The sequence below is a fragment of the Coregonus clupeaformis genome, chromosome 9 (genome assembly GCF_020615455.1).
Source record: "Coregonus clupeaformis isolate EN_2021a chromosome 9, ASM2061545v1, whole genome shotgun sequence".
In the NCBI taxonomy this organism is placed as follows: Eukaryota; Metazoa; Chordata; class Actinopteri; order Salmoniformes; family Salmonidae; genus Coregonus; species Coregonus clupeaformis.
Window position 1 is genome coordinate 18,876,679 of NC_059200.1, and position 22,780 is coordinate 18,899,458.

A 22,780-nucleotide genomic window follows, 5' to 3' on the forward strand; every position below is an offset into this window, starting at 1 on the left:
AGGTCTGTGTGTGAGCGAGAGATAGAGACTGAGTATGAGAAAGCCAATAAGAGAAAGAGTGAGTGATTGAGTGAATACCCACTGGGCACAGACGTCAATTCAACGTGTATTCCTCATTGGTTCAACCTAATTTTGTTGAAATGACGTGGAAACAACGTCGATTCAACCAGTGTGTGCTCAGTGAGTAAGTAATTGTGAGACAAAGAGAGCGAGAGAGAAACAGTATGCTGGAGAGAGAAATATGTTTACCTGTAAATAATATTCATATTATCCCCCATGTCACTCACTCACTTTTTTTTTACAACTCTGTATCTTTTGAAAAGGTGCGGACAAAAGATCACATATTTGACAGCATCAGTCACCTGATAGGCCATCACCGTGACAACAGCTTGCCCATAGTTTCTGCAGGAAGTGAACTGTGTCTGAAGCAGCCTGTGGGCAACAGGAAACAGTGACGATCCACTCGCTAAGCCTGATGGGAGATGGAGTTCTGAAACAAAAAACCTCCAATCCCTCCTGAAAACCTGAAACTTGAAGATGAAAATCGAGAATATATTATTGTTGAAAAAGGTTACTTAACGATGATGACAGTCGTGTTGGAAGCGGTCTGTGGCAAAGGAGGAAGAGAAAGAAGAGGTTTGCTGATAAAAAATGATTTATAGAACTGTTATTATTTTGTTGTGATGATTGAAATGCTATATTTTTGAGAAGACATATAGGTGCATTTGGGACATATATGTTGATTTGGTGTTTTAAAAACTAAAAAAACAACTGTTAGTAGTTTAGATGACAAAGTGCAAATTGACCTCAAGGAGGGGAAAGAAAATAGTATTTTAGATTAAAACCCTACATTTTAGTTTTGTCTATCAAGCACAACCAGATTTACACAGTCATTGGTAAGTACGAGTTAGGTAGAGGAAAACAACTATTTGAAAATGCTGTTGTTTATATTGAAACTATTTTAGGATTATTTGTCCTTTATCGCAGCTATAGCGCGACGACATCTTCACTTGGGGTTACTAATGAATCTTTCCTGGTCCCAGACCTGTTTGTGCTGTCTTGCCAAAACCTGTGGACAATGACCATAGACCATAGGAGTTGGTAAGACAGCACAAATGGGTCTGTGACCAGGCTATAATGAATCTGCTTTATAAGAAATAAAGACGTGAATGTGTTTTGCTTTACAGTAGTCACAGTGTGTTGGGGTCAGGGGTCGTGACCTTTAACCCCTCATAGTGCTGTCAACATGGCTTTAAAGATACTGGGTGAATCTCAATTGTACTCCCTTGATTACTCGCATCCTCTCTCCTTGCCTCCTTCACAAAACCTTCCGATAGCCTCATGAAACCAGACTGATCTAATTGTAAGTCTCTCTGGATAAGACCATCTGCTAAATGACTAAAATGTAAAAATGTGAGATTTGTGACAATGTCACATTCTGTTTCACTTCACGAAACGTAAGCGCAGCGGTCAGTCTGGTTTCAAGAGGCTATATAGATCCGAGGGGAGGACCCTCACATCTTCTGCTCCAATGTGCTTTGAGAAGGAGACAAGGAGGGAGGGCATGAGGAATCAAGTTATTACTATTGAGATTGACCCACTGACATTTTTTTATATGATGAAGTACTCTTCTTGTGTCACTGCAGTCGCATGACTTGAAAAATCTAACTGTTCCTGTGGACATTGTTCATAGACCTTGAACCCCTTTGGGAGGTACTTGTGTATGCTCACACTGTAAAAAAAAACAAAAAACTATTTATTGCTTTTCTAAATATTATTTCTTCATTGGTTTCTGGATCCTTCTTTAAACTGGGTGTGTAGTAAGTCAACTAGTTTGGGGCTTTGATCATGCAAATGAATATTCTTCACATCATTTCTAGCATTTATGGCTTTATCGTAGACTTTAAAAGTGTATTATTTGACATTATTATCACAAATGTATAGCACAATCAGAAGTTTAAAAGATTATCTGTGTTAATTGTATTGAGAACAATTCACCAACGTGTTTTAACATAAATCACTGTACTGAAGGGAGATTTAGAAAAATCCTCTCTATTTCACCTAGCGCACCCTTACTTAGATAATAACAATATTAGATCACTTTCTCTTGTGTAACAATACTGATTATAAATGAATTGTCATTTCTCAATGTATAGATTTCGATAGGTCTATTGACATCACAGAATGGTCATCAATTACAGAAAAGCTTATAGATAGAACAGTTAAATTCGCCTTTTACCTATGCATTTAAACTGAATTTACATAACTAGGAATAATTTCATTATATTTATCATGTTATATAGCATGTTCAATATTTGTTATATAACTATTGTAATTACATTGTAATAAAATAAGAAGAATGAATATTTGAGTTGTATGGTACAACTTATTTAAATTCAACCACTTGTAATCTATACATTAAATAACTTACAATACATATTTGGAACAGTTTTTAAAGTAATTGCATAGGTAAAACAGCCACATTTATCTAAATGGTTACAGAAGCTGAAAATAACAGATGTTCTAGCATCACGTTCAAGTACAGAACCTGAATACTATGAACATTAACAAAACCTGTGACACAAACGGAACACTGATGCATTTCAGTGTTTGATAATGATGTGTACAGGATTGAACCAAAACAGAACCTGTGTTTCCAATCAATTTGATTGACAAGAAGACAGTTATTTATGATACTGCAGGCTACCTGTATTTTGCAGCAAGAGGAAGTGTACATGAATCTACTCTCACAACAGTCTTTTAAATAAGTCTTACTCTGATTTGTAAAGGGGATCATAGCAATGTTATGACATGATTTGATAACCTCCCCATCACAAAATGAGACAGTTACTGTAGAGCCTAAAGCAGTTTCATGTACTTTTACTCTAGATTCCGTGCATTTACAGACAGCCCACTTCTTTCGTGGCAGTTTATGAACAGACAAAATAGACTAGTAATTAATTTCGTTTGGCAGATCTGTACAGTGACTTTTTGGAAAGGACCAAATTCAAGAATAGATTCCCAAAACTCTTAGGGACAAATCCTGACTGGAGAACCAAGCATTTTACTCAAACTTTCAAACAAATAATCAAATAATCTTACATGAATCAATCTTACACCATTACAGTAATAGCTTGAGCATAAATAATGTTACGTTAGCTCAACAAAGAATTGTGAGTCAACTCAACATTCACATATATACAGTAGGTAGGGAGATAAGCTAGAACATGGCTTTTCCAGATTTCTGTTGATGAAAATGTGCCTTTTATTTGTACCAATGGTGTTTTTTCTTCTTCAAAGTGCAATAGCTGGAACTTCTTCATGGGCATGCCCTGCCGTTCATTAGTGTGCGTCCCAATGGCACCCTAACGCCTATATAAAGCACTACTTTTAAAAGTATTACACTATGGGAAATAGGATGCCATTGGGACGTATCCTAAGAGTTGTGTTACTGCTTGAGTGTTGCTGCTTGAGATTCAACCTTTTTTTTAAAATTTTCTCTCTCGCTCTAGTTTCCAAATTCTGAATATGCTGGGTTTTTTTGTCAGAAGGATCACAAAAACACATTTTTGGAACAAGTAAAAAAATAAATAAAAACAAAGAAATGAGTCCAAACAACGTTTACAGATGGTATCTTTGGTTGTATGAGTTATCATCATTCTGTATGACTGTTTGCAATAAAACCGTGAATGTTCTTCTTTGATATGACGATCAGTCATACTATTTTCCATGCAGTTCCACTGACTCCCTTAAAGCAGCATGCTGTACATACACATGCCCCAAGGCACAGCAAACCTATGTAGTGATAACATCAGTGATAACATCTATTGATTGTTTTATTTTTTCAACAGGGAAATATCAAATGCTGTTTTCTACATACGGTATTCCGATTAATTACATTCCAACTGAACCACTTAATGTGTTAATTTACAGTACTGTATTGTATGTCTGTAAAATATTTGTCTTATTTGAGATAGGTTTATGTTTGTCTTGAGCAATTGTCAGCTGAATAGATGAACTGAAAGTCTCTTTAGTACAGTGGTCACCAAATGGTCGACCGCGATCGGCTATTCGGTCTCCAAGGCATTCCTAGTCAAAATCACCAAACATTTCTGTAAAAAACAATGATAATTCTTTGCGTTGCTATTTTCTTTTTCTTTTAGTACTGTTGGCGGTAAGTGCACATGATTCCGCAGCCCTAGTGCCGGGAAGGCAAAGTGTTCCCATTTTGTATCTGAAGGTGGATTCAATGAATGTGTCTGAAGGTGGAACTCCGCCTACCCGGCAGGGCCCAGAGAGCAAATCAAGTGCACCTATAGGCCTACTGCTGGCCAATCGTATAGCTCAGCTCACTGTGTCTGCACAGTTTCCTCGAGCCATAGGCTGTAAAAAGAAGCCTCGGGCGCACAGCAAAGTTGATACTGTGAGATTTAAAAACTTTAAAAACCACGACTAGAGAGAGACTCAATGAATACAGCAAAGAGCTGCTGTTTTTATGTTTAAGTTGTTATTCAGCACTGTCAACACTTTTATAAGCCATAAAATAGACATTCTCCCTACTTCCTCTCACGCTACAACGAATGAGTACAGCAAAGTGTTTCGATAAGCTTGAGTTGTTATTATTAGCAGCTTGTGTCTTTTTTAATATCAAGGAATATTTATCTTTCTCTGGCCATAGGAGTAACAACATATTTGTATTTATTTTACTAGGCAAGTCAGTTAAGAACAAATTCTTATTTACAATGACTGCCTACCCCGGACCAATTGTGCAACACCCTATGGGACTTCCAATCACACCGGAATGTGAGACAGCCTGGAATCGAACCAGGGTCTGTAGTGACGCCTCTAGCACTGAGATGCACTGCCTTGGACCGCTGCGCCTCTAAGGAACCCGAATTGGTGCATGAGGCCCGAAATAATGCAGTGCTACTTGAGTTTCGCCATCAGCTGGAAGACTGTGTCCCCTTTTCTCTGCGGAGGGAGGGAGAGAGGGATGGAGAGTCGGGTGAGAGGCAGCCTCACTTCTGCTCCCTCCCTCCCCTCAGACTGGCCATCAGATTCAGGCTGTCAGTCCAGTAAAATAAAATAAAACGAATGACTATGCTCACTCAGCTGTGCCTCACAAGTAATATAACAAATGATCTATTACCAGTGTGATCATAAACCTAAAATGTTGAAATATAATTTCGAAATGGTCTGAGAAGAACAACATTGGCAGGGCAATTCAAGCATAGCCAATATGCAGTGACAATGTATTGGGCCTATAGCCTACAGCACAAACCTCATTGCTACAGAACTGTTTTTAATTGGTTACTGTTGCATAGGCTTACGTTTTTTAAGTCATGTTTAAAAAAAAAAAATCTGAGCGGTTTGCTTTTGGACTCTTCCTTGAGCTCATAGACATATTAACAGTTAAATGATGCTACAGTTCAGGTAGTAGCATAATGTTGAGCAAATCATCTGGTTAAATACAATCGTTTACACAATAAAACAAATAACATGCTACCATTGTATAATGTAGAGTAACAGTATTTACGATAAACTGTACACATATGTCAAAGTATGACGAACTAAAAAATAATAAATAGCTTTTTTCAAGAGTTACAGTTACATTTCATGTAAAATACCCATATGTTTACCGTCCCAGCCCACCATGTCTGTTTTACAGGGCCTGCATTATAGTGGCAATCTATAACTCCACTGCACAGATTATGGCCTAAATTCAATTCGGACCACAGAATATCTGCGTTATAGCGCGACTGACATTTAAAGGTCATTTCCGATTGAGCAGACACATGCAGCGTTTACCATGAACGCAGTCTCTGCGAATGCGGAAACGTTGCCTTTAAAAGGTGCATAGCCGAAAAGGGGCCGATCTGATTTAATCTAGCCCTATTTCTCAGCCGCACAGTTTCTGGACCCTCTACCCTCACAGAGAAGGAGAGCCAAGTGCTTATTTGTGGTTATGAAGTTATGAATTGTGGTCCTCTGTAGCTCAGCTGGTAGAGCACATCGCTTGTAACGCCAGGGTAGTGGGTTCGATCCCCGGGACCCCCCCCCATACACAAAAATGTATGCACGCATGACTGTAAGTCGCTTTGGATAAAAGCGTCTGCTAAATGGCATTATATTATTATTTGGCTAAATATACTAAACACAAATATAAACGCAACATGTAACAATTTCAACAATTTGACTGAGTTACAGTTCATATCAGGAAATCAGTCAATTTACATAAATAAATTAGGCCCTAATCTATGGATTTCACATGAGCAGGGGAGCAGCCATGGGTGGGTCTGGGTGGGCATAGGCCCACCCACTGGGGAGCCAGGTCCAGCCAATCAGAATGAGTTTTTCCCCACAAAATGGCTTTATTACGGACTGAAATACTCCTCCGTTTCATCAGCTGTCCGGGTGGCTGGTCTCAGATGGTCCCGCAGGTGAAGAAGCCAGATGTCGAGGTCCTGGGCTGGAGTGGTTACACGTGGTCTGCAGTTGTGAGGCCAGTTGGACGTACTGCCAAATTCTCTATAACGACGTTGGAGGCTTCTTATGGTAGAGAAATGAACATTCAATTGTCTGGCAACAGCTCTGGTGGACATTCCTGCAGTCAGCATGCCAATTGCACGCTACCCTCAAAGTTTGAGACCTTTGTGGCATTGTGTTGTGTGACAAAACTGCACATTTTAGAGTGGCCTTTAATTGTCCCCACCACAAGGTGCACCTGTGTAATGATTAAGCTGTTTAATCAGCTTCTTGATATGCCACACCAGTCAGGTGGGTGGATTATCTTGTCAAAGGAAAAATGCTCACTAACAGGGATGTAAACAAATTTGTGCGCAAAATTTGAGAGAAATAATATTTTTGTGCGTATGGAACAGTTCTGTGCGCTTTTATTTCAGCTCATGAAAATGGGACCAACACTTTACATGTTGCGTTTATATTTTTGTTCAGTATAGTTACAGTATAGGCCTACAATGTCTCTCCATCCTATGCACAGTATAGGGCTACAATGTCTCAAGTGTTCGTAGTCTCTTGTGTTCGCCCAGAACGAGTAGGATATGGAGGTTCAGGGCCCAGCAGAAAACCTCAACCCTCCTCTCCAATGGCCCCATTGGCACACGATGATGTCGGACACTTTATCGAGGTCTGTGCCACTATAATATTCACACCTCTGTCCCTGTCCTTCTGCTGCTCATCTGCCCTGCTGTGGTTGTTAGGATTATTATAGGCTGTGCTCCTGCTGTGCTCCTGCTGCGCTCCTGCTGCGCTCCTGCTCTGCTCCTGCTGCGCTCCTGCTGCGCTCCTGCTCTGCTCCTGCTGCGCTCCTGCTGCGCTCCTGCTGTGCTCCTGTTGCGCTCCTGATGCGCTCCTGCTGTGCTCCTGCTGTGCTCCTGCTGCGCTCCTGCTGTGCTCCAGGTTACTGGGCTTATTGGGTTCACCACTGCTGGAGACCTTCCCCTTCATCAGACAGCCACAGACCAAGCTAAAGAAGGCTCTCCTCATCTCCCTGCTGGCCAGGGTATAGATAACGGGGTTCATGGCAGAATTGAGCACGGCCAAGGCTATGAAGTAGTCGGCCTTGTAGAGGATGGTGCAGCAGCGGTGCTCGCAGGCCACATCGATGAGGAGGAGGACGAAGATGGGCATCCAGCAGGCGATGAAGACGCCGACCACGATGATGACGGTACGGAGGAGGGTCATAGAGTGCTCCGAGTTAGAATGTTTCGTCACCTTGCGACTGCTGGATAGATAGAACGACAGAGTGATAAATATAACCATATATAGAAGGATGGATGGATGGATGGATGGATGGATGGATGGATGGATGGATGGATGGATGGATGGATGGATGGATGGATGGATGGATGGATGGATGGATGGATGGATGGATGGATGGATGGATGGATGGATGGATGGATGGATGGATGGATGGATGGGTGGATGCGTGGATGCGTGGATGGATGGATGGATGGATGGATGGATGGATGGATGGATGGATGGATGGATGGATGGATGGATGCGTGGATGGGTGGATGGATGGATGGATGGATGGATGGATGGATGGATGGATGGATGGATGCATGGATGGATGGATGGATGGATGGATGGATGGATGGATGGATGGATGGATGGATGGATGGATGGATGGATGCATGCATGATGGGTGCATGGATGGATGGATGGATGGATGGATGGATGCATGGATGGATGGATGGATGGATGGATGGATGGATGGATGGATGGATGGATGGATGGATGGATGGATGGATGGATGGATGCATGCATGCATGATGGGTGCATGGATGGATGGATGCATGGATGTGTGCATGGATGGATGCATGCATGCATGGATGCATGGATGGATGGATGGATGGATGGATGGATGGATGGATGGATGGATGGATGGATGGATGGATGGATGGATGGATGGATGGATGCATGGATGCATGGATGCATGGATGGATGGATGGATGGAAACCGGCCATTAGTGTACAAGACAGAAGACAGAAAACCAAGTCAGGGGCCAGAAAAAGTGCCATAAACATTCCATTATATCATTATAGACCACCATAAAATAGCATCAATACATACCTAGTCCTCACCAACATGTAGATGCATTTACAGACAGACAGACAGACAGACAGACAGACAGACAGACAGACAGACAGACAGACAGACAGACAGACAGACAGACAGACAGACAGACAGGCTGATCGATCAATCGGTCACCATAAGATAGCATCAATACATACCTGGTCCTCACCAACATGTAGATGCGTATGTACAGGATGGACATGGCCAGCAGTAAGGCCATGAAGATGATGATGCAGAAGGCCACGTACTTCTTGGTATAGAGTGGTAGGACCGTGGAGCAGTCAGGGAGGTTGTCCAAGCAGTTCCACCCCAGGATGGGCAACGCTCCCAGGGATATAGCTATGAGCCAGCAGGTCCCTATGAGCAAGAACACCCTGTAATTCTTATTGGTGTCGTAGGGCCTCATTTTAATCATGGTCAGATGTCTCTCTATGGCTATAGCCAGGAGACTGAATGTGGAAGCCCCCAGGGCCACAAACATACTCCCTTCCCTCACAAACCACAACACTGGGGACAGGTGAAGGGTCTTCTCCCCTGACATGAGGAGGTTGACGATATAAGCTACCCCAGCCAGAAGGTCACACAACGCCAGGTTGGCTATGAAGAAGTACATGCGGTTGTGGAACTTGTGGTTTTTCCATATTGCTACTAGAACAATCAGGTTCTCCAGGACTATGAAGCTACAGATGATGAGGAACACGATGGTTTTAGCATCCAAGGTGACGCCACCACCTGTGATTTTTCCATTCTGACGGTTATCCAGCTTCCCTGTGTAGTTGTAGTGGAGATATATCTGCTTGTTCATCGTCTCTGGTTTTCAGGGTGTTATTCCTCAAATGTCCAGCAGAGATGAGTAAAGAGGTGTATTCAAGTCCTGTTTTGAGTGAGATCGATGAATACCCCACCTTTTTACAGCTGAGTTGAAAGTGATGGACCAGCTTGAATTAAAAACAAAAGTGGATTATTAACATTTTAGTATTGTATCCCTCTTTCTCTTGATCAAAAAAAGAATGAGTGCATCTGGGTAGCATCTATCCGGAATCGAGACGTTTATTATCCAGAGTTATTGCCCTAGAAAAATATTTGATTTAGTCTATGATTGAAGTATGCTGTAATTAAAATTTTAGTGACAATTCGAAGGCTCTGGAAGGTTCTCGACAAGCACACCCTTTGTTCTTAATGTGTTTAACCACAAATAGCACAATAACATACAACCAGAATTATGTAACATTTCAACAATCTTTAAAATCACATTTTATTTTATTTGTGTCTATAGTTTATACTGGCGACTATAGCCAACAGAATAACTTATTTTTTTTAAATCAACGAATTTAATCCCGTACAGCTATAGATTAAAATAGAAAAGACTCACAGTCAGATGCTCTGGAGCCTATTCCGGAGATCCTTTCCAGCGGCGCGCGAAAGTTACTCCACTTCATCCAGGCTTCTTTCATATCATTTCATACTTTTACATTTCTTAAAGTGGTGGTGATAATTCCTCTTCATATAGTAATAATACGAGTCTACAACGTTATTCCTTCACCCCCAAATTCTTCTTGCAGAAGTTTGTTACAGTATTTTTCTTTACAAATTTCTCTACATCTGTACTGAAGTAGCCTACCCATCTGTATTCCATTTCTGACTAACGGCTGAAGGCACACCCCTCCCTTCTAGAGAGGGGCGGACGGGAAAACGTCGGAGGGCTGTATTGACAAGAAGACTGCAGACATTATTAAAGACATGCATTACTCACAAGGTATGTTCCAAAGTAATTTGGATCAATATTGAGTCCAGTATTTTGATCATGGTAGGATACAGCTCAAAAGAACAAGAAGGCCCGCACACTGTTAAAGCTCCCAATTCACCGCTTTATTGACAACGTTTCGATCCCCCCCAAAAAAACACAGCTCAAAACATTGTTTCTAAAGAAGTAAGTGGTAGGCTACAATATTGGTGACCATGCACCACTTTTAACAGCCTGGTCTCATAGACTAGACGTAACAGAGTAAATGTAAATCAGGGACACTCAAATAAGTATGATATGTTAATTAGGAACTTTGCAACTACTTAGCATGTTAGCTAACCCTAACCTTAACCCTTTAACCTAACTCCTAACTCTTAACCTCTAACCATAACCCCTAGCCTAGCTAACGTTAGCCACCTAGTTAACAGTAGTGTTAGCCACCTAGCCAGCTTATTAGTCCCGTGTAGCTCAGTTGGTAGAGCATGGTGCTTGCAACACCAGGGTTGTGGGTTAAATTCCCACGGGGGGCCAGTATGAAAAAATGTATGCACTCGCTAACTGTAAGTCGCTCTGGATAAGAGCGTCTGCTAAAGGACTAAAATGTAAAAAATGTAAATTATAAACACCCCAGAATCATAACTGATTATAAACTCTCAATGTCTTACATGACTCTTAGATTACCTACTCACTTTAAACAATTTGATAACTTATAACCATGTTATAACTGTTTTATAATTAATGTTCCTGATCCCTGAACAGCTGCAACTGTTTTACCAAACAGAGAAAACTAGAGAAGACCCACAAAGGCCTGTTCTAAAGACTTCCACACCAAACCAATGTTATAAACATCATACGGTGTGACTTTAAAATAGCCTTCTGACTGTGCTGTAACAGCAGGTTCTGCTCTGCCTTGTGGTAAAGGCGTGTGTATGCTTTGGCAAAGGGGAGGGAGTTGTCTTTCCTGGCTATGGCATACTGAGAGAGGGGGGAGACAGGCAGACAAAGAGAGAGAGAGAGAGAGAGAGAGAGAGAGAGAGAGAGAGTAGAGAGAGAAGAGAGAGAGAGAGAGAGAGAGAGAGAGAGTAGAGAGAGAGTAGAGAGAGAGAGAGAAGAGAGAGAGAGAGAGAGTAGAGAGAGAGAGAGAGAGTAGAGAGAGAGAGAGAGAGAGAGAGAGAGAGAGAGAGAGAGAGAGAGAGAGAGAGAGAGAGAGAGAGAGAAAGAAAGAAAGAAAGAAAGAAAGAAAGAAAGAAAGAAAGAAAGAAAGAAAGAAAGAAAGAAAGAAAGAAAGAAAGAAAGAAAGAAAGAAAGAAAGAAAGAAAGAAAGAAAATACCGCAGTGTGCAGTCACAGCAGCAAGATGTGTGGCCAGTTGCCATGAGAAAAGGGCAACCAGTGGAGCACAAACAACATTGTAAATGCAACCTATATTTATCTGTTTATTTATTTTCCCTTTCATACTTCAACTACTTGCACATTGTTACAACACTGTACATCGCCAATAATATAACATTTGAAATGTCTATATTCTTTTAAATGTTTACTAATGTTTCACTTATTTCCCTTTTGTTTATTGTCTATTCCATTAGCTTTGGCAATGTAAACATGTTTCCCATACCAATAAAGCCCTTTGAGTTTTTGAGTTTTAAATAATCTTTATTGGGTTTGGGAGCCCACCACACAATAAATACTCATACAAAACCGTATTTACACATCAATTAAAAACACAACTCCAATTCCTCCTCCACAGTAACTGAACACAACAGCCTCTGAATACCCCATATACTCATAAACAGATCAATATTGTTGACAAGTTTATAATAGGCAAACTCAACCCTTAGTCTCGCTGCCAACAATCCCTCCAGCATTCCCACCACATCCACAGACCCCTGTCCCCGAATACTGTTCTTTCGGGTCTTCCATATCGCTAATATTGCTGCCCCTAACACAAAATTAAGCAACACAACTACACCTTTCTGACTAAACCTGTACTTTGGCCCAAATATATACAGTTGGGAGGAGAAAACCTCTCCCAACGTTGAGAACCAATTAGTGATCAGGTCAATCATCCCGACCAACCTGGGACACTGTAAAAACAGATGTGCCAGAGTTTCAGACTCAGCACAGAATGGACACCCCTCCCCAACAGTAGGATCCAGGTGTACCAGATACATGTTGGTGGCTATGGCTCCATATATTATCCTCCATTGGAGGTCAGCTGTCCTCTTATCAATAGGCAGTTTGTATAATGATCGCCAACAGCCTTTTGGGGAGGCACCTGGACCAAGCACACCCGCCCACCTCGTCGATTTTACCCCTTCCAGGGAAGAGGCATGGGACACCTTTACACATATTCTGTACATGGCCTTCTTTCCCACCTCCTTGAACTCCCCCAGCTCCGGGGTATCGAAGGAAAGCAGCATCCCCACGTCCTCCTCGAATGCCCCCCGCCGCAGCACTAACAATCAGTGCAGGGAACACATAATCCAGACCCTCCTTCCACCGATCAGAATTGGAAGTGTCAGTCACATACTGCAGATGAAGTACTGGCAAGGAGTCACAGACCTCAGCGACGACCTTCCTCAGTAGGCGAGACGATCGGATCCCCGCTCTTTCTCCCAGCTCCTCCAACGACCTATTCCTATTCCGCATCAGATGACCCAGCTTAGTACACCCCACGCCTAACAGGCATGAACGTAGGCTAGCTGAACCCAGAACACGGGACTGGATGGCAGTGTTGTGAAAAAGAGGCTCTTCAAAAAGCCACATCCCTGGTGGCGTGCAGGCCTTACAGGACTTGACCAGAACTATCCAAGCCTGCATAACAGACTCAGAAAATGGAGTCAGGCTAGGCAACTCACCCCCCTCCAGCTTTAAGAGGAAAAGGTGCTTGTCTAAGCCCAAACAGCCCGCTCTCCTCATCAATGTGTAGGCTGTGTCAACCCAGCTAGAACCGTCACTGTACAACAGTCTCTGGGCTGCTTGAAGCCGGAAATCCATGATCCTGGAAGAAATGTCCACCAGGCCTTGCCCACCCTCGTGCAGTGGCAGGTACAGGGCTGAAGCTTTAATCCAATGTTGTCCAGACCAGAAGAAATTGACAAGGGTCCTCTGAAGCTCTTGTATCAGACCCTTTGGTGGCTGTAAAATCATTAGTCTGTGCCACAGGGTAGAGGCAGCAAGATTATTAGCTACCAGTACCCTTCCCCTACAAGACAGCTGGGGCAGCACCCATTTCCATCTTGACAGTCTGGCACACACTTTCTCCACTACACCCTCCCAGTTCTTTTTCTGAAAGACATCGGAGCCTAGAAAAACCCCCAAAGTCTTCATCCCATCTCTGCCCCACTGAAGCCCCCTGGTAACCGTGGAGCGGACCCCATCTGAAGCTGGCCTGCCCACAGCGCTTCACTCTTTCCCCAATTGACTCTAGCTGAGGAGGCCCCCTCATACACCTTTAAAGCGTCTGAGAGAACCCTTAACATCCTCACCCCCTGTAATAAAAACTGTCACGTCATCTGCATACGCAGACAGTGCTATCGTGGGACCCTTCATTACACCTGGCACAGAGAAACCAGTAAGCTTCGCTCTTAAAAAACAAAGCATTGGTTCAATCGCCAGACTATATAACTGCCCTGAAATTGGGCATCCCTGCCTGATGCCCCTTTGGACAGGGATGGGACAACTCAAACCACCCCCACCTTCACCATACACGAGGCCCCAGCATACAGTAAATTCATCCAAGACAAAAAACATCCCCAAACCCAAAGGCTTTCATTGTTTTAAACAAGTACTGGTGGTCCACACGATCAAAAGCCTTCTCCTGATCCAAAGAAAGTAAACCCACATTTACATCAGACAGTTTACAAATGTCTAAAACATCTCTTATTAGAAACAAGTTGTCAACAATAGAGCGATCAGGTACACAGTAGGACTGGTCCTTGTGGACCAACAATCCCAGATACTCTTTCAACCTGTTTGAGAGACATTTAGAAACAATTTTATATTCTGCACACAGCAAAGCAACAGGTCTCCAATTTTTTATGAGAGCCAAATCCCCCTTTTTTGGCAACAGTGAAAGTACCGCACGTTGACAAGATACAGGAAGAGAGCCCTCATGAAAAGATTCACACACCACTTCATAAAAATCCTCCCCAATAGACCCCCAAAAGTGCTTATAAAACTCAGATGGTAAACCATCAATGCCAGGGGCTCGGCCTGTTGAGAGCTGCATAACTGCTGTGGACAGCTCTTGCAGTGTAATGTCAGAGTCCAATGCGACTCTTTGCTCAGGTCCCAATTGAGGAAGACTGTGTAACAACTGTTCAGTACACAGAGAGTCACAATCCTCCGCCTTATAGAGGGCAGAATAGAAATCCACGGCATGTTGACGCATTTCACTGTCATCCGTGGTCACCTTCCCATCAGGGAGACGAAGGCAGACCATCTGTTTACGTTGCAATGTCGAATGTCCTAGGTTTTTAAAAAAAGCACTAGGAGCATCCATATCCTTGAGGGAAGCGAAACGAGACCTAATCAAGGCACCCTTCACTCTTTCATGCAGAAACGACCTCAGTTCATGTTTCTTGTCCTGTAAGTTCATGACTAGTCCGGGGTCATTCTGAGTGAGCAACTTCAATTCAATAGATTTAAGTTCAAGGGCCCTGATAGTCTCTTTAACTTCAATTCGAGACAGAGCAGTATACTGTTGACAAAATAATCGTATTTGGGCCTTCCCAACCTCCCACCATTGTCTCAAGGACTCAAAATTCCCTTTTGTAACCCTCAATTTTTCCCAAAACAACAAAAACCTTTCACAAAACATGACATCATGTAACAATTTAACATTAAAATACCAATAAGATGATGACCTTCGTGGACAGGACAAGTGAATATCAACAGTGACAATATGGTGATCAGAGAAACCCACAGGAGTAATGTCACACCTTCCAACCCTACTACAGTACTGCTCAGATACATACAACCTGTCTAACCTTGCTGCACTGACATGACCTTCATTAACTTTTAGCCATGTGTACTGCCTAACTTTTGCATTCCTTACTCTCCACACATCAGAAAGCTCAAACTCAGTTAATAGACCAGACAGACAAATTGCTGACCGCAGGTGAGGTTCTTCAGTGGTGCGATCAACAGTAAAATCCACTGTACAGTTCCAGTCCCCCCCTAAAACCATACACCCCTCTTGGTCACACTGTCTTAAGGTTTCCTTTATTTTATCAAAACCAACAATACGCTCTGTACCCTCATTAGGAGCATAAACATTCAAAAAAAAAAAAAAAAAAGAAACCCATAACATCCACCTTGACCAATAAAACCCGACCCTTGACAATCTCTGTTGTAGATACCACAGTCACCCCTAAGCCTGAAGAAAACAAGATTGCCACCCCAGCACTGAAATTAGTACCATGACTGAGTATATGCTGCCCCTCCCACCACATACCCCAGTCAACCTCATTTTCCTCATCACTATGTGTCTCCTGTAGGAAAACTACATTAAGCCTTTTCTGTTTTATTACTTCTAATACCCAAGCCCTCTTATTCCTGTCCCTTCCTCCATTAATATTGAGAGAACCTACCCTTAGTACCTCCATATAGAAAATAAAAAGGAAAAGCAGAAGATACCACAGAGAAACCAGACAAAGAGAATAGAACACCCTATGAGGCTTAATCATCATCATTATTTAAATTTTCTCTTAACCTGACCACGTTTCCCACCACCTTTTGCTGCTGCAACAGCAGTAACAAATTTCCTCAAGCGAAACCGCTTCTTCTCACTCAACTGGTCTAACCCCACGGTCTTCTGTATCATCACAGCTGACCTCACAAACTTATCAACATCAAAATAATCTGCCAATTTGACAGATTTCCCAAAAGTCTGATCCAGAAACCCATTTACCTCCTCTAGATCGTAAATTGAGTCCTCACCAGCTGATATTGTATCAAGAGAGATATCCATATCCTTCTCCTGATCCTCCTCAACTGAGGCCACAGACCACTGACTCCCCTCTACCACATCCCTTTCAACACTCCCCACTTGCACCCCATCACTCGTACCAGGCATCTCCTCCACTACCTGGGAGACTAGCCCCACCTGAACCCCATTACTCGTAGTGGGCATCTCCTCCACTACCTGGGAGACTAGCCCCACCTGAACCCCATTACTCGTAGTGGGCATCTCCTCCACTACCTGGGAACCTAGCTCCACATGAACCCCCCCTGTACCCCAGCACTCATAGTGGGCATCTCCTCCACTACCTGGGAGATTAGCTCCACATGAACCCTCTCCTGTAACCCATTACTTGTAGTGGGCATCTCCTCCACTACCTGGGAGATTAGCTCCACATGTACCCCCTCCTGTACCACAGCACTCGTACTGGGCACGTCCTCACCAGTCTGAGGAAATGGCCCTTCAGATCCATCCTTACCTTCTACAACAATATTTTTCTGCTGCATAACATTTCCCTCTGGTACAAGTTGCACCTCTGTGCCCTCAACATGGACAACTTGTTCCTCAGCAACAGATGCGTGTGGCTGCTCTACCACTGTCAGCCCACCTCTTCCTACATCAGTGGGCCCAGGCGTTACGAGGACCACCTGCGCCCCTCCCTCTGCCTTCTCCCTTTTCGGGCAAGCATGTCGCTTATGACCAACATCCCCACACTCAAAACACCGTTGACTACCCGTACTAGCATAAGCCATATACAGTCTATTGTCATACTTTACTTTAAACGATAACTCCAAAGTCTGCTCCGGTGAGTCCAAAAACATAAACACCTGTCGCCGAAACGACATAACCTGTTTCAATGCCGGGTGTTTGCAACCCAATGGGACAACCTTAATTGAACTTGCAAACTTCCCAAAGCGCAATAACTCGCGCTCCAATAGCTCATTTGGAATAAACGGCGGTAGAAAAAAGCGGCGTAACTTGAATAAACATTCCTTTAAGAAGTACGCCATGCTCAACCATACGATCAACAAGGCGCTCTTCTTTAAGAAATACCACCACCGCTTTATTCATCCGTGACGCATAAGCAACATTCTCATATCCTACCTTCTCTCCTACGGCGACCAGAACCTCTTCCACCGTGACAGTAGCTTCAGTAACACACCTAAAGCCGTGCCGAAGTGACAGGGACGGCGTCCCCATTCGGGCCGCCATCCCCACCAAAATCAGGGTAATTTCGACACGAAAAACAATATACTTAATTCTACCACAACAAGAAAATAGAAATAATTACCTTAATCATGCATAGAAGAAAAAAGGATATCACCAAGAAAAGGAAAACCCAGGATATCTAACTCTACACAACACTCGCACTTAGCACTCACTCAAACAATTCCCAGCATGCACCAAACACTCCCAGCATGGAGAGAGAGAGAGAGAGAAAGAGAGAGAGAGAGGAAGAGTCTTGCCGAAAGTTTGGTGACATTTCCTGCTTCCTCTCATTGATGAACTGAAATGTCACCTTCAGTGATCAGTCCCTAAGCACAGCAAATCAGTTAACACAGTCCATGGTGTCGATGATGTTGCAGAAGGAATCTACCCCACCTCCCATCCCTCCCTTTCCCATTCCTCTCTAGGCTCCTCTCTCCTCTACCCTTCTGCCATCCCAGGAACCCCCCACACTCCCTCCCTCCCTCCCTCCCTCCAGCCTGTCCCAGGCTGCCCTCCTTCCTTCCCGCAGCTCCCGGAGCACCACAAGGATGCGTGCTCTCACCTCTACACTACTCACTTTACACCAATGACTGCACCTCCAACAACGCATCTGTCAAACTACTCAAGTTTGCAGATAACACCAGTCTGGTTGGTCTCGTCACCGACGGTGATGAGTCCATGTACCGTGCAGAGACCAACCAGCTAGTGGCCTGGTGCAGTTGCAATAAAACCTGGAACTCAAAACAGACAAAACCGTGTAAATGGTGGTTGACTTCAGAAAATGCCCCCCAACCATCAAATTCCTGGGGACCATCATATCCCACAACCTCAACGTCACAGCGGTCACCAAGAAAGCACACCAGCGGATGTACTACTAAAAACTAAAAATCTCCCTGTCATTCCTGATCCGGTTTTACGCCTCAATCGTTGAGTCCATCCTCACCTCCTCCATCAGCGTCTGGTTTGGGTCTGCGTCTGCCCGCTACAAGGGAAAACTGCAACACATTGTCCGGTTGTGCAGTCTCACTCAGATATATAAAAAAACGGCAAACATTTCTCTCCACTCTATGGCATAATGTGTAGAACTGCAGGAAATTCGCAGTAAAACAGCTAATTTTCCTCTCCAGCCCATGACAAAATGAGTAGAATTGCAGCAAACACGCTTTTAAACTCCAACATTTGCTCTACACCTCATGGCAAAATCAGTTTTGATTCTTAAATCAAAGATCAGGACTCTTACCCCGAGGCGCTTTGTGAATACAGACCCTGGACTACAGCGTCCAGCAGCAGCAGCGTCCTAGGCCTGTGATCCTCCTGGCTCTGAGGACCTGACCTGCAGGCTGCAGGAAGGATAGGAAGGGGAGGAAGCAGGGTGATGTAACAGCACAAGTGATGTAGACAGGGAACACCAGAACACACGGGATGGGGATGTTTATTATTGTGTGAGAGCCTCTGAGCTGAAGGATGCCTGGTTTAGTGAAAAGGTAATCTCGCTTGCCAGAATCAAGGCACTCCACAGCACCTTTGGGAAGAGACTGGTGGTTTCAACTTGGAATGATACAGTAGTAATTTTAATATAATGCAGGTTTTGTAGCGTCCTCTACGCATAGATGCTCTTGAAAAGCAAAGTATGCAGATTTATACCAAACAACAACACATAAATAATGGTCAAAAATGATGTAGTCTAAGCATTTGTAATAAATACAGCCACTAAATTCTTCCTTTCAATTTCCCCCTTTAAGGAAGTGTGGGTCAATCGTATTGGCCAATAACTTTTGTATCTGGTTGTGTGTGATATGGTTATTAACTGTAAGGAATGCTTTGTAATGTGTTCCGTGGTTGAGTTAGTACTGTAGCCTGGTTCCAGATCTGTTTTTGCTGTCTTGCAAACTGCTATCATCTGGATCCAGGCTAGTTAATGGTGTGGTCTGGCGAGGCTCCACTCTCTTTGTTACGATTACAATCAAAGCTATTTCCTGGACCTGGAGGTCACCGTGTGCTCACTGTGCCATGCAGCAATGGGGAAAATATCTCTCTGTTCAGAGGAAAATACCCAACCGTTTAGCTGTAGTCAGCCCCAATCTGGGAGCAATCAAGACATGAGTCAAGATGTTAGTTAGCACATGTTGTTGCAAGCAGACCTGGGTTCAAGTACTACTTAACATCTTTCAAATACTTGAGCGTTTGCTCAAGTCTGCCTGGAGTGCCAGATGTGCAAGGTTTGCAGTTTTGGAACTATTCTATTAGTTCATTAAGCCATGCGAACTCAATCAAGCAGAGATAAAGTATTTGAAATGATTTAAATTAGTATTTGAACCCAGGTCTGGTTGCAAGCATAGATGGAAACCCTTGAGATGTGCTGTGCAGAGAGCCTTGGTCGGTTTACAATGGAGGAGAAGCTAGAAGAGTTGCAAGGAGGAAAACTGTCTGGTGAGATTTAGAACCCTCAGCAAAATATGGAACCATAACTTAAGTGCTGTGTGTTGGTACTTTTGTGGGTTGCAAAGGGTTGCACTCCTGCAAGGACCACCCTCGCAAAATGTTATTTTTTTGTCAACCATCGCTGTGGTTTCTGGGATCACATTTTCTTGTCATCTTCGTCAGCAAGATAATAATTAGTCTCCACTCCACTGCAGTGCACCAACTGGACTAGAGTTAAGTCTGCGGCTGGCGTCTCCTTGCATCGTCATCAATGCTTTAGTTCATACAGTTGGGTTTTCTCCTTCTGGATAGTATTTTTGAACCAAAACCTCAGATCTGCAGTCTCTCATTTAACTTAGTGCAGACCCTTGCCTCTTCTCTCAACAGTAGCAGCTCCTCTCACAGCTGTGAATTCAATCCCTCATGGAAGGTTTTCTTCATCCTTTAGTGGGTTTGTACCAAATAGCACCCTATTCCCTATTTAGTGCACTATGTAGGGAATATAGGGTGGCATTTGGGACGCATCCCTGCATTCCTTCCTACAGTAAGAGCTCACTCAGTGCAGTGGTACCTCGGCCAAGTCAATTCCTGACTCCGGACCAGCAATTGCTGTAGGTCAACTCAACGTGATGATCAGCAGTGCGATATCAGCATTGTCAAATTGTACTGCAGCCTTGAAATTCCATCCACTAAAACATACACCATACCATCACCCTACAAATCCATTTGCCATAAAGACTAGCTAGCTTTGTACTTGGAGCCAATTCAATTGAGCTGCGTTTCTGTTTGTACTGTAACCCCTCATTTGTTTAAAGAGCATGGGCTCTTGCCTTTAATTTCTGCCCCTCCAACACACCCTGTGAATTTGGGCTACATATACAGTGGGGAGAACAAGTATTTGATACACTGCCAATTTTGCAGGTTTTCCTACTTACAAAGCATGTAGAGGTCTGTAATTTTTATCATATGTACACTTCAACTGTGAGAGACGGAATCTAAAACAAAAATCCAGAAAATCACATTGTATGATTTTTAAGTAATTAATTTGCATTTTATTGCATGACATAAGTATTTGATACATCAGAAAAGCAGAACTTAATATTTGGTACAGAAACCTTTGTTTGCAATTACAGAGATCATACGTTTCCTGTAGGTCTTGAACAGGGAAAGATTTAAAATATTTGAACCCAGGTAGGGCTGTGGCGGTCATGACAATTTGTCACCCAGTTATTGTCACGGAAAAGACGGCTGTTCTCACAGTTATTGACCATAAATGAACATAACACGATTAGCATCTCCAGGCCTCCACACATACAAGCCGCTGATGCGCCCTTTGGAACGTCTACATTTAAAAAAGTCTAATAAATCAATTTAATGTACACCATCACAATAAATCCATTATTTATTTTAGTCAGGTCTAAAGAAGCATTATGATATGAAGAAAATGTATTTCAGAAGAACAGAACCGTAGGCCTATGTTATCTGGCTGTGCTCCATGCCGTAGGCTGTAGGCTTGGTCATTTATTTAGCTGACAAGATATAAGTCCTGTGGCATAATTTTATTTTATATGATTTTATAGTAAGAAGAATATAATTGAAGTTTGCTGAATAAAATAGAAAGGATATTTTTCCATTAGGGAGAGAGTGCGGATATGAAGTGGCTATGTTGAGCGTAAAAAGTGAACATTTGAAACCAGTCCAAATACAAATTCACTAATTGTAGGTTAACTGTAAACCGCTCTGCACAATCAATTAACCAACAGCATCACCTAGGGCTATATGTTCTCTCCCAGACTCATGGATATACATTTTGGACTGTAGCATAAGGTAACCAGTCCATCTAGTATGCATAATAATACAGTCCATACTCAAAGACCATTTGGAGTATAGGTTAGACCAATTATGTACCAAAGACATCTTATAACAGTTTTGTTTTATGTTTTTCAAGCATGTGTAATATGCAGTAGGCTATGTATTATATAACGGCACAATCATCATTTTAATACAGGTTTTTTTTTTTCAGGCCTGGGCTCATGAGCTTATGCGTATGCATAAGCTATAGTATGTTTAGTGGAGTTTTGAATTAATCATCACCTTAGAAAGCGCTGCCCATTTGGTTGTGTTGGTCTTTGAAACAACATCCACAACAACGTTTTACACTGTTTCAACCTGCTGTTGAACTTCTTTCTTCAAATTGATCATCACAGTGAGGTGAGTTTTAAAAGTAAGGTAGGCCTACTGTTGTCTTTCAGTCTGTCTATCCGTCCGTCCATCCGGTGCTGTGGTTAACACACACACAAAAAAAAAACTTTACAAACACAGCAGCACACAGATGCTGACTTCTGGCACCCCTATGATGTTGAAGTCTATAGATTAATATGGTTTACCTGAGAAAAACTGCCTGTCAGTTTTAGATTCTTCAATTCGATTTTGTCTTTGGGATTGATGACAGAGAGAAATAACGGTCCAGCTGCTGTTGATTGTGACAGACTACTTTAGTCTCCAAACCTGGTCCAAGAGCTTTTCATATTATTCTGTACAGAAATCCGAGACACTCCTTTAGTATGATATGTTGCGTTTGGTATGGTTACATAAGACAGATGTTTACTTAAGACTATGTGAACAATCTGTCGATGTGCCCTTGAGCAAGGCACTTACAGTGCATTCGGAAAGTATTCAGACCCCTTGACTTTTTCCACATTTTGTTACGTTACCGCCTTATTTTAAAATGGATTAAATTAATTAATTAAATTGTTTCCCCCCCCCCTCATCAATCTACACACAATACCCCATAATGACAAAGCAAAAACAGGTTTTTCAAATTTTTTGCAAATGTACTAAAAA

The 22,780-nt window shown here is 42.8% G+C and overlaps 2 protein-coding genes across 3 annotated transcripts in view; one reads left to right on the forward strand and one right to left on the reverse strand.

Annotated features, from left to right (window-relative positions):
* The window catches only part of LOC121573424 (SHC-transforming protein 3), a 29,835-nt gene extending 26,132 nt beyond the window's left edge, over positions 1-3,703 (forward strand). For both annotated transcript variants that reach the window (XM_041885392.2, XM_041885393.2), the window contains one exon: positions 324-3,703. In XM_041885392.2, the coding sequence (XP_041741326.1) occupies positions 324-455 (132 nt within the window). In that variant the 3' untranslated portion in view covers positions 456-3,703. The remainder of the gene's footprint in view (positions 1-323) is intronic.
* Positions 3,704-7,089: 3,386 nt separating this feature from the next.
* On the reverse strand, positions 7,090-9,586 carry LOC121574513 (sphingosine 1-phosphate receptor 3-like). The gene is made up of 2 exons (XM_041887121.1): positions 8,757-9,586; positions 7,090-7,744 (listed from the first exon to the last, which is right to left on the reverse strand). The coding sequence occupies exons 1-2, from the start codon at positions 9,401-9,403 to the stop codon at positions 7,090-7,092; spliced, it is 1,302 nt and encodes a 433-aa protein (XP_041743055.1). The 5' UTR covers positions 9,404-9,586.
* Positions 9,587-22,780: the final 13,194 nt, after the last annotated feature.